Here is a 16,693-nt window from a genome sequence, read left to right on the forward strand (position 1 = left end):
AGGAGAGGAGGGGACCAAGGAGGAGTCTGGGGAGGGAAGAGGAGGGGGCCAAGGAGGAGTCTGGGGAGGGAAGAGGGGACCAAGAGGAGAGGAGGGGACCAAGGAGGAGTCTGGGGAAGGAAGAGGAGGGGACCAAGAGGAGAGGAGAGGAGGGGACCAAGAGGAGAGGAGGGGACCAAGGAGGAGTCTGGGGAGGGAAGAGGAGGGGGCCAAAAGGAGTCTGGGGAGTGGGGAGGGAAGAGGAGTCTAAGGGGGGAAGGAGAGGGGACCAAGAGGAGTCTAAAGGGGGGGTGTGGAAGAGAGGAGTCTAAGGGGGGGGGGATCAAGAGGAGTCTGGGTGGGGAAGGGAAGAGAGGACCAAGAGGAGTTTATCCCTACCAAAACAGGACCAGGAGGAGGAGTCTGGGGGGTGGAGGAGGAGTCTGGGGGACGGAGGGGTCTGGCACTGACTTTCTCGTCTCCCCGCTGAGCTCATGCATGTTTGGGAGTTTGGTGGGCGGTGTGGGACAGGCAGTGGGGTCAGGGGTCGGAGGTCAGGATGGTCACACACAGACGCTGCTGTAAAGTCACGGTGGTTTATTGTCTATACAATACAAGGATCTGTAAGATAACATACACACTATATGCTCCACACTGACCGAGCGGCCGCAGCAAACATCATCATCATCAATGGTGCACAGAAAAAGATTGTGGGAGAATTATGGACAACAAGTAATAAGGCAAATTGTTTAATAATGAAAGCGCAGCCCGAGTGGTGAGGAGGAGCCGAGGGGCCCGGGCTGCCGCCGCCGCCCCGCTCATCACGTCTTATGTGCTTATAAGTGTATTCACTGGGGGGCGAAGCTGCCACTAGGGACCTTCTCTGTTCAGATTACAACACGGACCGTAAAGCCAAAATGGCGGCTTCCGCTGTGCGCTGATAACGGGTACGGTTTAAGAGAAGCCGCCGCAATGCTGAACCCATCAACTGCAAGAACGACCAATGATGTTCTGCTAGCAGAGAATGCACCGCCCCGGCACACCGCCACCGTCGCCCCCCTCCCGGCACACTGCCACCGTCCTCAGGCCCCTCCCCAGACATCGAGCAATGAGGGTGGGGGCGATGGGTAATACTGACGGTCGGGACGATCTGCCCCTCCGTGAAATCCAGTGTCATCACTACACAGCAGGACATTCAATATGGCTTTAGTGTATGGTGTCGTACTCAGCCACCGCCGCCCCCCAAAGGCTCGAGACGTTATTGCAAATCACTTCCCTTACTTTAATGGTATAAGGATTAAAAAAAAAAAAAAAGAAAAAAAAAATCAAACAAAACCGTTTAGTCAGAAAAGCAAAACAAGCAAAAGAATGTGATGAATAAGAGCAGCGGGAGCGCAGGACCCTGACAGACGGAAGCTGGGGAGGAGCGGCCACGAGACACGCCTGCAAGGGTGAGCACTCCTCGCACCGCCGCGGTACAGCATCAACACTTTTCCTAATAAAACACTTTGAGGCTGAATATCAAAACTTTGTTAAAAAAAACGAGTGATAAGTGGCCGCCCGGGACAGCACCATAAGGGATCAGCGGCGCAGGGTCAGGAACCTTTAGTGGCGGCAGAGACCGTTCATCTGGAGGAAATCAGAAAAATATTGCATCTTTACTTAAAACCTGCACAGGACGCACCAGGGAAGCCGGCGGCCTGGACATGGTGGTGAGCGGCCGGGGAGACCCCAGAAGACCCCTACACATGCTAGACCAGCAGGCAGAGCTGCTGGAGCCTCCCGACCCACAGGTGGCGCCGTCAGGTTACCCGACATGAATTGTCCCCATTACAGAGGATTAAATGTAAGAAGATAAAACCAGCAAGGTCTCCGGACCGCGGCTCCGTTACATCTGTTATGTCGTAGACACGTGGAGAGAAGAAAATCAAAGACAGTTAGTGTTAAAGGCAAGAAGAGCAGAGAAGCGGCGCCCCCAGGAGCGGACTCGGGGACGTGCGGCCGCTTCCTGCGCTCGTCAGCGTCTCTGCCTGCAATCTAGATGTGGGCGCACATTTGTATCAACACAAACATGAGAATGGCGGCTGTCCGATGGGGGGCTGTGAGGGAGCGGGGCCCGGACCCCCGAGTCTCTAGGAAACCTTCCAGGTCTTTGATTCTTTGCTTAGAACAGCAGAGTTTTCTGTCGCGGTGACAGTAGATTGCAGGCGACCAACAGCCCTAATCCGCCCCTCACAGAGGACACCGGTCATTAAGGGGGCACGTAAGGGGGTGGAGATCGGTAGGGGGTCATGTTTTTAGGACGAGACCCTTTCCCCTCCATGGGCGCTGTGAAAGGTGGGGGAGGCTGGTAAGGGGGCGCATTAGGGTCCTCATCCCTAAGTGGGGCGTACTCCCCTAACGCGTCGTGGTTTAGGGGGATGGTCTCTGGCATATTCTGGTTGGGGTACTCAGGCGGTGGCAGAGGAGCTTTCTCCTCCTTGAGGATCAATGGCATACTGGAGGAAGGCGGCGGCTTGGAGTCGTCCAGTTCATCTGCGAATATGATGGGCACCCCCTTCTTGATAAAAGTGGCCTGGTCCTCGATGGTCAGCTTGCCTTTCCGCTTCTTCCGATAACAGATCATTGCTATAATACCAGCGATTAACAAGATGGCAGCCACCACAACAGCCGGGATGACGGTGTGGAGGTAGACGTCGTCCTCGCTGCTCTTTTCAGGGTTTCTGTCAGCGGCTACAGTTGGGGCGACCGCCGTGACAACCTCTTCTTCTGGGGTTAGAGGGATCCCGAAAAGCCTGCGCGAGTGCTGGCAGCTGCCGGTGAGGGATACGGCTACATCCTCAAGTTTAAACTCCGGCTCCATGGCAGAGATGAAGTGGGGTCGGGGCTGCCGCTGCTCGTCAAAGATCTTCCTCCCGATGGCTTCGATCTGATCCTTCGGGCACTGATCGACGGGCAGCGTGTTATTGGTCCACTCCACCACGATGGAGCCCCTGGTGATGTTCTGCAGAGTGATGGAGCTGCTGTTCCGGTCACCGAAGGCAAAGCCGAGCTTCTTCACAAGCTGGATCTTCTTGTTGACATCATTAAGGACGGATTCATGGTCGCCCTGGAACCGAGCAGTAAATTTAACGGGTGATGGCTCCTTGAGGAAAAAGTTCCGGACTTGGATTTCGAGGGCATCTACGGCAGTGAGGCCTCCCTTGTCCGTGGCTTTCAAGTAGTACTCGTGGTCGCCCACGTATTTGAGATCAGGCATGCCGTACATGACTTGGCTGGTGCTGTTGAGGATGACCCATGTCTTGTCGCGGGGGCTTGCACTTTTCCTGGGCTCCAGTGTAAGTCTCAGATTGTCTGTGGTGCCATCCTCCTTGTCGTAGAAAGTGTCGGGGGGGATTTTAACTTCAAAGTAAGTCCCCACCCAGGCCACGACTTTATCCACGTGGTTCTTGAGCTCGGGTTCAGTGTTATAGGTGCGGGGGACGCTGCTGGTAGAGCTTCGCGTGCGGCTGGGAGTAGTTGTCTCCATCTTGGTAGGTGGAGTTTTGGTATCTGGGGGTCTCGTTTTGGGAGGTTTGGTTCTTCGGGTCGGTTTTCTGGTTGATGTCGTGGATGAATCTGTACTGGGAGTCGTTGCTGGTTTCAGGGTGGACTTCGGCCTCTTTGTAGTTGCAGACGGTGGTGTTACAGTCGCCGTGGGTTCTACATATGAAGGCCTGGTCATCGTCGGCGTGACATGACCAGGGACCATACTGGTAGGTTCCACCCTTGTAGGATGGATGACAGTGAGAGTTGGGGTGTGCATGATCTGTCCCCTAGTTCTGATAGTAATGGTCGGCTTCCCAGGAAGAGGGATGGGCTCACGGACCGGAGGGACAGTTGTATCCGTCGGCCCGGCTATAGCTGGTGATGTTGGGGTTGGGACAATCCTTACTGGTGGCTCGTGGGCAGCAGTGGTGGGAGGACCAACTGCCGTCACAGGGGTTGGCGTAGTGTAAATCTGCCTTCGAAGTCTTTTAGGCATATGAGGCTTCTTGTTGGCAATATGCCACCCCACAACAGGGTAACCCAGGCGGGCAGACATTGCCCCTTCCTTTGCCGGGACCTCAACAGAGCTGATGTTTGGCACACTGTTCTGATCCATGGAGCACCCGACCTTCCAGGACAGCAGTGCCCCATTCTCTACTACTTTCTTAGCGTTTCCAGGCCCGGCCATAAAGGCTGACATATCAAAGAGTCTGTTATTGACCACAGGGACCAACTTCATGTGATGCAGCTCTACCTCAGAGAAGTCCCTCATGCTCCTCAGAAGCTCCACTCTCTGCTTCGGGCTCATTTTAGTCAAATCAGCATCTAGGATGACTGTGAGGATGGTGACGGGCTCATCGGCGCCACACAGGAAGGGAGAGAAGTCATTGGATTCAGATCCAGACAGTCGTATAGAAGGCAGCTCACTATGGTCCTCGGGGTGAACTTCGATGGAGAAGACATCGGAGGCTTGAGGTACAAATGAGCCGTTAGGAGCCAGCAGAAAGGTGGTGACAGAAATATCGTACACCCCCTTATCACTGTCCAAGGGAAGCCCCTCCAGTGCATCACCCTCCCAGTGCAGCCATGACGGGAGCGTCTCCTTCCCAACCTCAACGATCTGCAGAGGAAAGAAAAGAGAGATTCAGTGATAAGACGCAGTCATGCAGATCACACATACTGCACTCGACGTATTGGGGGCTGGGGGGGGCAACATAACCTCTATGCCAGAAATACCAACTGGTGACAAAGGAGGCATGCAGTGAGCCCCTGTACCACACAACGCCTGGCCCCTACCACCCGCCACTTGTCACACACAGCGCCTGTGCGCCCTGCCCCACAACGCGCCTGTGCCGCCCACCGCTTGTCCCACACCGCGCCTGTGCACCCTGCCCCACACCGCGCCTGTGCCGCCCACCGCTTGTCCCACACCGCGCCTGTGCACCCTGCCCCACACCGCGCCTGTGCACCCTGCCCCACACCGCGCCTGTGCCGCCCACCGCTTGTCCCACAACGCGCCTGTGCACTGTGCCCCACACCGCCCTTGTCCACCCTGCTGCTTGTCCCACACTGCGCCTGTGCCGCCTGCCCCACAACGCGCCTGTGCCGCCCACCGCTTGTCCCACAACGCGCCTGTGCACTCTGCCCCACACCGCCCTTGTCCACCCTGCTGCTTGTCCCACACTGCGCCTGTGCCGCCTGCCCCACACGCGCCTGTGCCGCCTGCTGCTTGTCCCACACCGTGCCTGTGCCGCCTGCTTCTTGTCCCACACCGTGCCTGTGCCGCCTGCTGCTTGTCCCACACCGCGCCACTACGTAGGAACGATGGACCTGGGTGACTGGACTCGCTCCCTCCAATGATCTGCATGACATGGAGACCACAGCTGCTGCCCAGAGCAATGCACGGAGCCGTGACAGGTAGACGGCGGCAAACACTGGAAAGTACAAGGCCCCACAAGTGGCCGTCCCTGCGCCCCAGCAGATCAGCCATGAGTGGAGGTGGAACGAGGGGAATGCTGGAAACTCTGACTCGTGCGCTATAATAAGCAGCAGTCTGTACAGGGGAGCCGCCGCTCGACCCCCGCGTGCGTGCCAGCAGCATGTCATACATACACATATACACACTAGAGACAGCTGATGGCGGCTGCGGCCCAATACCGCACTGCACACGGGGCAGGACGCGAGGAACGCCGAGAGTCACCGCCATGATGCAGTCAGAGAACCGCGTCTGACGAGCCGCTGACGACCCTGCACAGGACGCCGCCATGGTGTCAGCTCCGTAATACCAGGATATACTGTATACAGTGACCTCTGCTGACCCCCAGCGTCGACACAGACAGACCACCCCCAAGCGTCGACAGACACCCCCCCGACACACACACACAGACCACCCCCCCGACACACACACACAGACCACCCCCCCGACACACACACACAGACCACCCCCCCGACACACACACACACAGACCACCCCCCCGACACACACACACACAGACCACCCCCCCGACACACACACACACAGACCACCCCCCCGACACACACACACACAGACCACCCCCCGACACACACACACACAGACCACCCCCCGACACACACACACACAGACACCCCCCCGACACACACACACACAGACCACCCCCCCGACACACACACACACAGACACCCCCCGACACACACACACACAGAGCCACCCCCCGACCCACACACACACACAGAGCACCCCCCGACCCACACACACACACAGAGCACCCCCCCACCCACACACACACACAGAGCACCCCCCCGACACACACACACACACACACACAGAGCATCCCCCGACACACACACACAGAGCACCCCCCCCGACACACACAGAGCACCCCCCCCGACACACACACAGAGCACCCCCCCCGACACACACAGAGCACCCCCCCGACACACACACAGAGCACCCCCCCACCCACACACACACACAGACCACCCCCCGACCCACACACACACACAGAGCACCCCCCCACCCACACACACACACAGAGCACCCCCCCGACACACACACACAGAGCATCCCCCCGACACACACACACAGAGCACCCCCCCGACACACACAGAGCACCCCCCCGACACACACACAGAGCACCCCCCCGACACACACACACACAGAGCACCCCCCCCGACACACACACACCACCCCCCCGACACACACACACACACACCACCCCCCCGACACACACACCACCCCCCCGACACACACACCACCCCCCCGACACACACACAGAGCACCCCCCCGACACACACACAGAGCACCCCCCCGACACACACACACACACAGAGCACCCCCCCGACACACACACACACAGAGCACCCCCCCCGACACACACACACACAACACACCACCCCCCCGACACACACACCACCCCCCCGACACACACACCACCCCCCGACACACACACACCACCCCCCCGACACACACACAGAGCACCCCCCCGACACACACACAGAGCACCCCCCCGACACACACACACACACACAGAGCACCCCCCCCGACACACACACACAGAGCACCCCCCGACACACACACACACAGAGCACCCCCCGACACACACACACACAGAGCACCCCCCGACACACACACACACACAGAGCACCCCCGACACACACACACAGACCACCCCCCGACACACACACACACACACACAGAGCACCCCCCCGACACACACACAGCACCCCCCCGACACACACACAGCACCCCCCCGACACACACACACACAGAGCACCCCCCCGACACACACACACACAGAGCACCCCCCCGACACACACACACACACACAGAGCACCCCCCCGACACACACACAGCACCCCCCCGACACACACACAGCACCCCCCCGACACACACACACACAGAGCACCCCCCGCACACACACACACAGAGCACCCCCCCGACACACACACACACACACAGAGCACCCCCCCGACACACACACACACACAGAGCACCCCCCCGACACACACACACACACACACAGAGCACCCCCCCGACACACACACACACACAGAGCACCCCCCCGACACACACACAGAGCACCCCCCCGACACACACACACACAGAGCACCCCCCGACCCACACACACACACAGAGCACCCCCCGACACACACACACACACACAGAGCACCCCCCCCGACACACACACACACACACAGAGCACCCCCCCGACACACACACACACACAGAGCACCCCCCCGACACACACACACACACAGAGCACCCCCCCGACACACACACACACAGAGCACCCCCCCGACACACACACACAGACCACCCCCCGACACACACACACACACACACAGAGCACCCCCCCGACACACACACAGCACCCCCCCGACACACACACAGCACCCCCCCGACACACACACACACAGAGCACCCCCCCGACACACACACACACAGAGCACCCCCCCGACACACACACACACACACAGAGCACCCCCCCGACACACACACACACACAGAGCACCCCCCCGACACACACACACACACACACAGAGCACCCCCCCGACACACACACACACACACACAGAGCACCCCCCCGACACACACACACACACAGAGCACCCCCCCGACACACACACACAGAGCACCCCCCCGACACACACACACACACAGAGCACCCCCCGACCCACACACACACACAGAGCACCCCCCCGACACACACACACACACACAGAGCACCCCCCCGACACACACACACACACACAGAGCACCCCCCCGACACACACACACACACAGAGCACCCCCCCCGACACACACACACACACAGAGCACCCCCCCGACACACACACACACAGAGCACCCCCCCCGACACACACACACACACAGAGCACCCCCCCGACACACACACACACAGAGCACCCCCCCGACACACACACACACACAGAGCACCCCCCCGACACACACACACACACAGAGCACCCCCCCGACACACACACACACACACACAGAGCACCCCCCGACACACACACACACAGAGCACCCCCCGACACACACACACACACACAGAGCACCCCCCCGACACACACACACACAGAGCACCCCCCCCGACACACACACCACCCCCCGACACACACCCAGCGTCGCCCTGACTGTAAGTACAACCCGGGGCAGTCATTATGGGGATGGGACCAGGGGGGGGGGGGGGGGGGGGAGTGAGCGCAGCTCTGGAGGTGACTGCAGTCCAGCTGATACGGGAAGCTTTGCTATATGGAGAGTTTAGGAACTGATGAGCAAGTGCACACAATCCGTTTACCCGGTATTGCTCTCTGCAATCAGCCACTCTCTGCGGTCACTTGTTTTGGGAGTAGAATATCCACCCTGAACCCTCCATCATTACGCTCTTAACCCATGACATGCCAGAACCCGAGCGGCAAACGCAGCAAGAACTGTGTCCTGTGCATCGCTGACATATGGCCACCAGGGGCGCATCCTCCACATACAGGACGGCCTCCACTATAAACGCAGGAGGCCACGGTGTAAGGCCGAAAGCACGGCAATCGCTGCAGCCGACAGACATCAAAAGACAACAGCCGCCATCCAGAAAGAACCATCAGGTCCTCCTGATAGGGATGATAGAGACTAAGGGAACCCCATGACCTGTGACCCCCGCAATGCGAGGAGCTGCAAAATCCCCTGGGAGAACAGGCCGCTCTCCTCCCACCCTCCGGCCGGCCCTTGCCCCCCCCCCATACGTCCCCCCCCCCCCTCTCCGGGGCCGGCCCTTGCCCCCTCCATACGTCCCCCCCCCCCTCTCCGGGGCCGGCCCTTGCCCCCTCCATACGCCCCCCCCTCCCCGGGGCCGGCCCTTGCCCCCTCCATACGCCCCCCCCCCCCTCTCCGGGGCCGGCCCTTGCCCCCTCCATACGCCCCCCCCCCTCTCCGGGGCCGGCCCTTGCCCCCTCCATACACCCCCCCCCCTCCCCGGGGCCGGCCCTTGCCCCCTCCATACGCCCCCCCCCCCTCTCCGGGGCCGGCCCTTGCCCCCTCCATACGCCCCCCCCCTCTCCGGGGCCGGCCCTTGCCCCCTCCATACGCCCCCCCCCCCCCCTCTCCGGGGCCGGCCCTTGCCCCCTCCATACGCCCCCCCCCCCCTCTCCGGGGCCGGCCCTTGCCCCCTCCATACGCCCCCCCCCCCTCTCCGGGGCCGGCCCTTGCCCCCTCCATACGTCCCCCCCCCCCTCTCCGGGGCCGGCCCTTGCCCCCTCCATACGTCCCCCCCCCCCTCTCCGGGGCCGGCCCTTGCCCCCTCCATACGTCCCCCCCCCCCTCTCCGGGGCCGGCCCTTGCCCCCTCCATACGCCCCCCCCCCCCCCCTCTCCGGGGCCGGCCCTTGCCCCCTCCATACGTCCCCCCCCCTCTCCGGGGCCGGCCCTTGCCCCCTCCATACGTCCCCCCCCCCCTCTCCGGGGCCGGCCCTTGCCCCCTCCATACGTGTCCCCCCGCACAGCAGCCCTGACCTTTACCAGGAGAGGGGGGGGGGAGGTGCAGCCGCTATAATCTGCTCCGTGTGAAATCCTTCACATTCCAGGACATAAGACGGATAATTACAGGTTTACAGCCAGGAGCAGCTGCACGGCCCCCCACTGGTGTATGCAAGGCACTGCACGCTCCCACCCACAGCAAACCCACACCCCTCCCCAGGGGTGCGTACCGCTCCGAGCCCCAGCCCCCCCCACCACCACTGCAGTGGGGTCTGTTGATGGATCGGTGGTTTCTGCCCCCACAGCCCTCACCTGGATGGACTCTTCCTCGGCGGGCAGCAGATGGGTGGGCACGGTTATCCTGAACGCTCGGCCCACCATGGTGGAGCTGTCAGGGATTCCGCTCATTGGAGCCACTGTCTCTTTAATGTCCGGGAATAGGGAGGGCATGGAGGCCTCAAGCCGGGGGTCCCAGTCGCGGCCCTGCTCCACAGGATCGTTCGGCCAGACAGCCCACACCGAGGAGGCCAAGACCAGCACCAGGAGAGTCCGGGGGGCATTCATCTCTGACGTCATCCTCATGGTGGCGTTCAGCAGGATAAGGGGGTCTCACAGGACACTATGGCCCCTCATTACCAACATCTGAGGAGAAAAAAAAAATTAAGATGTGATCAGTGCTGCCGAATCCACCATGCTTTACACTGCAGGCACAGAGCTTGTGATGGCCACACAGAACATAAGTGAGAACTTGGGGACGCAGAGCCCCCGATCCTGGGATCCCCATTACCAGACATCACAGGGGTCTCGCCAGCCACTGTGGTCAGAGCGCGGGGGGGGGGACGGGACGCAGTGCCGAGGAGACGAGGGGGCGGCCGCTCCAGGAATAGCTGCGGCCAGCGAGTATTTATACCCCGCGGCATTAGGTTACCAGGAATCCTCCAGTCACAGCCAGAGCTGCGCACAGACGGGCCATGTCACTGCTACAAAGCGTCTGTACAGGGACGCAGCTCTGGGAGTGAGCAGAGCATACGGCGGGCCACGCGCTCCATCACACAGCTGAGGTGCTGGTACAATGTATGAGGACAGCAGACCTGGGCTGTCTGCACCGACCCACTGTACCAAACTCTGCTGTGAGATATCAACCACAGAGTGGGAAAACCAAACCTCCCTCTGCACAGCCCCCGGTCACTACTGAGCATGTGCAGAACGAGCAGCAGCTTCATCTACAAGCCGAGATCAGGACAGAACGGACATTTATAGGATGTTTCATCACATCCTGCATCGTACTACTACCCCCAATGTGCTCTACCTACCGGGCCGCCGCCCCCCCAATGTATTCTAGATACCGCGCCGCCGCCCCCCACTGTATTCTACATACCGCGCCGCCACCCCCAATGTATTCAACATACCGCGCCGCCACCCCCAATGTATTCAACATACCGCGCCGCCACCCCCCAATGTATTCAACATACCGCGCCGCCACCCCCCATGTATTCTACATACCGCGCCGCCACCCCCCACTGTATTCTACATACCGCGCCGCCACCCCCCACTGTATTCTACATACCGCGCCGCCACCCCCCACTGTATTCTACATACCGCGCCGCCACCCCCCACTGTATTCTACATACCGCGCCGCCACCCCCCACTGTATTCTACATACCGCGCCGCCACCCCCCACTGTATTCTACATACCGCGCCGCCACCCCACTGTATTCTACATACCGCGCCGCCACCCCCACTGTATTCTACATACCGCGCCGCCACCCCCCACTGTATTCTACATACCGCGCCGCCACCCCCCACTGTATTCTACATACCGCGCCGCCACCCCCCACTGTATTCTACATACCGCGCCGCCACCCCCCACTGTATTCTACATACCGCGCCGCCACCCCCCACTGTATTCTACATACCGCGCCGCCACCCCCCACTGTATTCTACATACCGCGCCGCCACCCCCACTGTATTCTACATACCGCGCCGCCACCCCCACTGTATTCTACATACCGCGCCGCCACCCCCACTGTATTCTACATACCGCGCCGCCACCCCCACTGTATTCTAAATACCGCGCCGCCACCCCCCACTGTATTCTACATACCGCACCGCCGCCCCCCACTGTATTCTAGATACAGCGCCGCCACCTCCCACTGTATTCTAGATACCGCGCCGCCGCCGCCCACTGTATTCTAGACACCACGCTGACGTCCCCACTGTATTCTACATACCGCACCGCCACCCCCCACTGTATTCTAGACACCGCCCCCACTGTATTCTAGACACCACGCTGACGTCCCCACTGTATTCTACATACCGCACCGCCACCCCCACTGTATTCTAGATACCCCCGCCACACACACCCGGCACTACTGCCCCCGTCCTCCACACACACACACACACACACACACACACACACACACACACACACACGGCACTACTGCCCCCGTCCTCCGCACACAAACACCCGGCACTACTGCCCCCGTCCTCCCCACACACACACCCGGCACTACTGCCCCCATCCTCCACACCCCCACCCCCCGGCACTACTGCCCCCGTCCTCCACACACACACACACCCAGCACTACTGCCCCCGTCCTCCACACACACACACACACACCCAGCACTACTGCCCCCGTCCTCCGCACACACACACACACACCCAGCACTACTGCCCCCGTCCTCCACACACACACACCCAGCACTACTGTCCCCGTCCTCCACACACACACACACCCGGCACTACTGCCCCCGTCCTCCGCACACACACACCCGGCACTACTGCCCCCGTCCTCCACACACACACACACACCCGGCACTACTGCCCCCGTCCTCCACACACACACACACCCGGCACTACTGCCCCCGTCCTCCACACACACCCGGCACTACTGCCCCCGTCCTCCACACACACCCCCCCCGGCACTACTGCCCCCGTCCTCCACACACACCCCCCGGCACTACTGCCCCCGTCCTCCACACACACCCCCCCGGCACTACTGCCCCCGTCCTCCACACACACCCCCCCGGCACTACTGCCCCCGTCCTCCACACACACCCCCCCGGCACTACTGCCCCCGTCCTCCACACACACCCCCCCGGCACTACTGCCCCCGTCCTCCACACACACACACACACACACACCCGGCACTACCGCCCCCGTCCTCCACACACACACACACCCGGCACTACTGCCCCCGTCCTCCGCACACACACACACCCGGCACTACTGCCCCCGTCCTCCACACACACCCGGCACTACTGCCCCCGTCCTCCGCACACACACACACCCGGCACTACTGCCCCCGTCCTCCACACACACACACCCGGCACTACTGCCCCCGTCCTCCACACACACACCCGGCACTACTGCCCCCGTCCTCCACACACACACACCCGGCACTACCGCCCCCGTCCTCCACACACACACACACCCGGCACTACCGCCCCCGTCCTCCACACACACACACCCGGCACTACCGCCCCCCGTCCTCCACACACACACACCCGGCACTACTGCCCCCGTCCTTCACACACACACACCCGGCACTACTGCCCCCGTCCTCCACACACACACACCCGGCACTACCGCCCCCGTCCTCCGCACACACACACACCCGGCACTACTGCCCCCGTCCTCCACACACACACACACCCACCCGGCACTACTGCCCCCGTCCTCCACACACACACACACACCCGGCACTACCGCTCCCGTCCTCCACACACACACACACACCCGGCACTACCGCTCCCGTCCTCCACACACACACACCCGGCACTACTGCCCCCGTCCTCCACACACACACCCGGCACTACTGCCCCCGTCCTCCACACACACCCGGCACTACTGCCCCCGTCCTCCACACACACACACACACACACACACACACACCCGGCACTACTGCCCCCGTCCTCCACACACACACCCGGCACTACTGCCCCCGTCCTCCACACACACACACCCGGCACTACTGCCCCCGTCCTCCACACACACACACACACACCCGGCACTACTGCCCCCCGTCCTTCACACACACACACCCGGCACTACTGCCCCCGTCCTCCACACACACACACACCCGGCACTACTGCCCCCGTCCTCCACACACACACACACACACCCGGCACTACTGCCCCCGTCCTCCACACACACACACCCGCACTACTGCCCCCGTCCTCCACACACACACACACCCGGCACTACTGCCCCCGTCCTCCACACACACACACACACACCCGGCACTACTGCCCCCGTCCTCCACACACACACACCCGGCACTACTGCCCCCCGTCCTTCACACACACACACCCGGCACTACTGCCCCGTCCTCCACACACACACACACACACCCGGCACTACTGCCCCCGTCCTCCACACACACACACACACCCGGCACTACTGCCCCCGTCCTCCACACACACCCGGCACTACTGCCCCCGTCCTTCACACACACACACCCGGCACTACTGCCCCCGTCCTCCACACACACACACACACACCCGGCACTACCGCCCCGTCCTTCACACACACACACCCGGCACTACTGCCCCCGTCCTCCACACACACACACACACACCCGGCACTACTGCCCCCGTCCTCCACACACACACACACACACACACACACCCGGCACTACTGCCCCCGTCCTCCACACACACACACACACCGGCACTACTGCCCCCGTCCTCCACACACACCCGGCACTACTGCCCCGTCCTCCACACACACACACCCGGCACTACTGCCCCCGTCCTCCACACACACACACACACCCGGCACTACCGCCCCCGTCCTCCACACACACTTCCATGTCGCGGCCTCACGCACCGGTCGGTCTCCGCTCCGTGTCCCGGGAGAGGCCTCTCGGGCCGCCGCTGTCACACAGGCCTCCTCCGCCGCGAAGTAGCAGTGTCCACCCCTATTCTGAATCTGCTCGTCCAGTCCTCCCCTGTCGGTTTGGTTCGCTCCGCCCAGTAGCTTTATTACCCCGCCCGGCTACATAAACTACCAATCAGCGTGTGTGTGAGAGGAAGGCAGTGGGCGTGTCCTAACGAAGAGTCCGCGCACGATCCTAAAGACCGACAGCAGTGCACTACAGCGACCGGAGAGGGCGGGTGCCTGCGATCCCTGCCTCCCACCGCGTCTAACACCGTCACCCCTAAATAACACCCATCATCTACTATATAACACCCAATCAACCCCTATACAACACCCAATCAACCCCATACAACACCCATCACCCCTATAACAACACCCATCACCCCTATACAACACCCAATCAACCCCTATACAACACCCCATCAACCCCTATACAACACCCATCACCCCTATACAACACCCATCAACCCCTATACAACACCCATCAACCCTATACAACACCCATCAACCCCTATTAACACCCAATCAACCCAATACAACACCCAATCAACCCCTATAACAACACCATCAACCCCTATACAACACCCATCATCCCCTATACAACACCCATCAACCCCTATACAACACCCATCAACCCCTATACAACACCCATCAACCCCTATACAACACCCATCACCCCTATACAACACCCATCAACCCCTATACAACACCCATCACCCCCTATACACACACCAATCAACCCCTATACAACACCCATCAACCCCTATACAAACACCCATCAACCCCTATACAACACCCATCAACCCCTATACAACACCCAATCAACCCCTATACAACACCCATCAACCCCTATACAACACCCATCAACCCCTATACAACACCCATCAACCCCTATACAACACCCATCAACCCCTATACAACACCCATCAACCCCTATACAACACCCAATCAACCCCTATACAACACCCAATCAACCCCTATACAACACCCATCAACCCCTATACAACACCCATCAACCCCTATACAACACCCATCAACCCCTATACAACACCCAATCAACCCCTATACAACACCCCATCAACCCCTATACAACACCCATCAACCCCTATACAACACCCATCAACCCCTATACAACAACACCCAATCAACCCCTATACAACACCCATCAACCCCTATACAACACCCATCAACCCCTATACAACACCCAATCAACCCCTATACAACACTTCACCCAATCAACCCCTATACAACACCCATCAACCCCTATACAACACCCAATCAACCCCTATACAACACCCAATCAACCCCTATACAACACCCATCACCCCTATATAACACCCATCAACCCCTATATAACACCCATCAACCCCTATACAACACCCATCAACCCCTATACAACACCCATCAACCCCTATACAACACCCATCAACCCCTATACAACACCCAATCAACCCCTATACAACACCCATCAACCCCTATACAACACCCATCACCCCTATACAACACCCAATCAACCCCTATACAACACCCAATCAACCCCTATACAACACCCATCAACCCCTATACAACACCCATCACTCCTATATAACAACCCATCAACCCCTATATAACACCCAATCAACCCCTATACAACACCCATCACCCTTATAACACACCCATCATCTACTATATAACACCCATCACCCCTATACAACACCCATCACCCCTATATAACACCCATCAACCCCTATACAACACCCAATCAACCCCTATACAACACCCAATCAACCCCTATACAACACCCATCAACCCCTATACAACACCCATCACTCCTATATAACACCCATCAACCCCTATATAACACCCATCAACCCC

General features: G+C 60.2%; 1 protein-coding gene across 2 annotated transcripts in view; it reads right to left on the reverse strand.

Moving 5' to 3' along the window:
* Positions 1 to 561: 561 nt before the first annotated feature.
* DAG1 (dystroglycan 1) overlaps positions 562 to 16,693 on the reverse strand; it is a 43,466-nt gene continuing 27,334 nt past the window's right edge. The window contains exons 1-3 of one of the 2 annotated variants that reach the window (XM_073645194.1): positions 14,789 to 14,942; positions 10,270 to 10,599; positions 562 to 4,627 (exon numbers count right to left, since the gene is read on the reverse strand). In XM_073645194.1, the coding sequence (XP_073501295.1) occupies positions 2,231 to 4,627; positions 10,270 to 10,539 (2,667 nt within the window). In that variant the 5' untranslated portion in view covers positions 10,540 to 10,599; positions 14,789 to 14,942 and the 3' untranslated portion in view covers positions 562 to 2,230. Of the gene's footprint in view, positions 4,628 to 10,269; positions 10,600 to 14,788; positions 14,943 to 16,693 lie in introns of those variants that run through there. The other variant, XM_073645195.1, reaches the window with a different exon arrangement.

This window comes from Phyllobates terribilis, unplaced genomic scaffold (genome assembly GCF_046119375.1).
Source record: "Phyllobates terribilis strain yellow unplaced genomic scaffold, ASM4611937v1 Scaffold_8__6_contigs__length_399053987, whole genome shotgun sequence".
Classification (NCBI taxonomy): domain Eukaryota; kingdom Metazoa; phylum Chordata; class Amphibia; order Anura; family Dendrobatidae; genus Phyllobates; species Phyllobates terribilis.